This window comes from Cyprinodon variegatus, unplaced genomic scaffold, assembly GCF_000732505.1.
Source record: "Cyprinodon variegatus isolate N-32 unplaced genomic scaffold, C_variegatus-1.0 Scaffold1526, whole genome shotgun sequence".
Classification (NCBI taxonomy): Eukaryota; Metazoa; Chordata; class Actinopteri; order Cyprinodontiformes; family Cyprinodontidae; genus Cyprinodon; species Cyprinodon variegatus.
This window is the reverse complement of record NW_015151979.1, coordinates 84,266-86,203: the sequence shown is the minus strand read 5'-3', so window position 1 is coordinate 86,203 and position 1,938 is coordinate 84,266. Positions and strand designations below refer to the sequence as shown.

The window sequence follows — 1,938 nt, the reverse complement described above, 5'->3', positions numbered from 1 at the left end:
CCTGTGGAGGGGGATTTTTCTCTCCAGGTTCCAAGCATTTTGATTCATATTACTCAGTTCAGCATCAAACCAAGGCGCCAGCTTTCTATTCTTAAAGTTATCTTTTTAAAAAGGGGTTTAGGGTTAGCCTAACTCTGTCTAAGGCAGTACATGTAGAATTAGTTGATGCCACAGAACAGAGGTAGAAAAATGCTGTCATAAAAGTGAAAAGTTACTGTTTCTGAGAAAAGGCTGAATTGTTAAGCATTACTTGTTTAAAAGGAAAAGTCCTTCAAATGATAAAACCTTATACTCCAAATGGATTGGGTCCAACTTAATCACTAAATCATGGTTTTTCCTTGAGATGTCTTTTCTTTTGTTTTTCAGCAGATGTTGGTCTGATGAAGGTTCTAGAGGAACATAAGATCAGCCTGAGGAGAAGATGTGAAAGTGTGACTGAAGGCAGCAATGAAACAGGAAGTCAAACCCTCCTCAACAGGATCTACACTGATCTCTACATCACTGAGGAACAGGGGGAAATGTTTAATACCCAGCATGAGGTGAGGTGGTTGGAGAGAGCTTCCAAGATGCAGAACCTCCATGATACTCCCATCAGGTGCCATGACATCTTTAAAGCCTCACCTTACCATCATGGGCCGATCAGAGTGGTTCTGACCTACGGCGTCGCTGGTGCTGGGAAAACCTTCTCAGTGCAGAAGTTCACTCTGGACTGGGCAGAGGGTTTGGAGAACCAAGATGTCAGTGTGGTGGTTCTGCTTTCCTTCAGGGAACTGAACCTGATCAGAGATCAGCAGCACAGTCTTCTCACTCTGCTCCATGTTTTCCATCCAACCCTCCAGAAGCTCCCAGCAGAGAAGCTGTCTGTCTTGAAGTTTCTCTTCATCTTTGACGGCCTGGATGAAAGCAGACTTTCTCTGGACTTCAACAACAGTCTGATTGTTTCTGACATCACACAAAAAACATCACTCAACGTTCTGCTGATGAACCTCATCAAGGGGAACCTGCTTCCCTCGGCTCTGGTCTGGATAACTTCCAGACCTGCAGCGGCCAGTCAGATTCCTTTTTCCTGTGTTGCCAGGGTAACAGAAGTACGAGGCTTCACTGACACCCAGAAGGAGGAGTACTTCAGGAGGAGATTCATTGATGAAGAGGAGAAGGCCAGCAGGATCATCTCCCACATCAAGACCTGCAAAAGTCTCAATGTCATATGTGCGATCCCTGTCTTCTGCTGGATCACTGCTACGGTTCTGGATGATCTGCTGACCACAGAGCAGAGAGGAGAGCTGCCCAAGACTGTGACTGACATGTACTCACACTTCCTGCTGGTCCAGACCAGGAGGAAGAAGAACAAGTACCATGAAGGGCATGGTAGAAGTATGCAGGAGCTGATGGAGGCTGACAAGAAAGTTGTCCTGAAGCTGGGGAGGCTGGCATTTGAACAACTGATTATAAAAAACATCCTATTCTACCAAGAAGACCTGGAGCAGTGTGGTCTGGATCTCAAAGAGGCTTTGGTGTACTCAGGAGTCTGTACAGAGATCTTCAAAAGAGAGAGCGTGATCTTCCAGAAACCGGTTTACAGCTTTGTCCATCTGAGCGTCCAGGAGTTTCTGGCTGCAGTTTACATGCTACACTGTTTCACCAGCAGGAACACAGAGGCACTGGGGAGCTTACTGGGAGAAGGCTGCAGTAAAATATCTCTGGACGAGTTACTGATGAAAGCTATGCAGGAAAGCCTTATATATGGAAATAACCACCTGGAACTATTTGTTCGCTTCCTTCATGGCCTCTCTGTTGAGTCCAACCAGGGACTTTTAGGAGGCCTGCTGTGTCAAATGGAGAACAATCCAAAAACCATTGAAAACATCATCAAGAATCTAAAGGAGATGGAAGTTCCTTTAGATAGCTGTCCAGATGCAGCCATTAACATCTTCCTCT

At 45.7% G+C, this 1,938-nt stretch overlaps 1 protein-coding gene across 1 annotated transcript in view; it reads left to right on the top strand.

Moving 5' to 3' along the window:
- The window catches only part of nlrc3 (NLR family, CARD domain containing 3), a gene marked incomplete at its 3' end in the record, with an annotated part of 68,459 nt that extends 66,522 nt beyond the window's left edge, over positions 1-1,937 (top strand). Inside the window, exon 3 of the mRNA XM_015403596.1 lies at positions 367-1,937. Coding sequence (XP_015259082.1) covers positions 367-1,937 — 1,571 coding nt within the window. The remainder of the gene's footprint in view (positions 1-366) is intronic.
- Position 1,938: the final 1 nt, after the last annotated feature.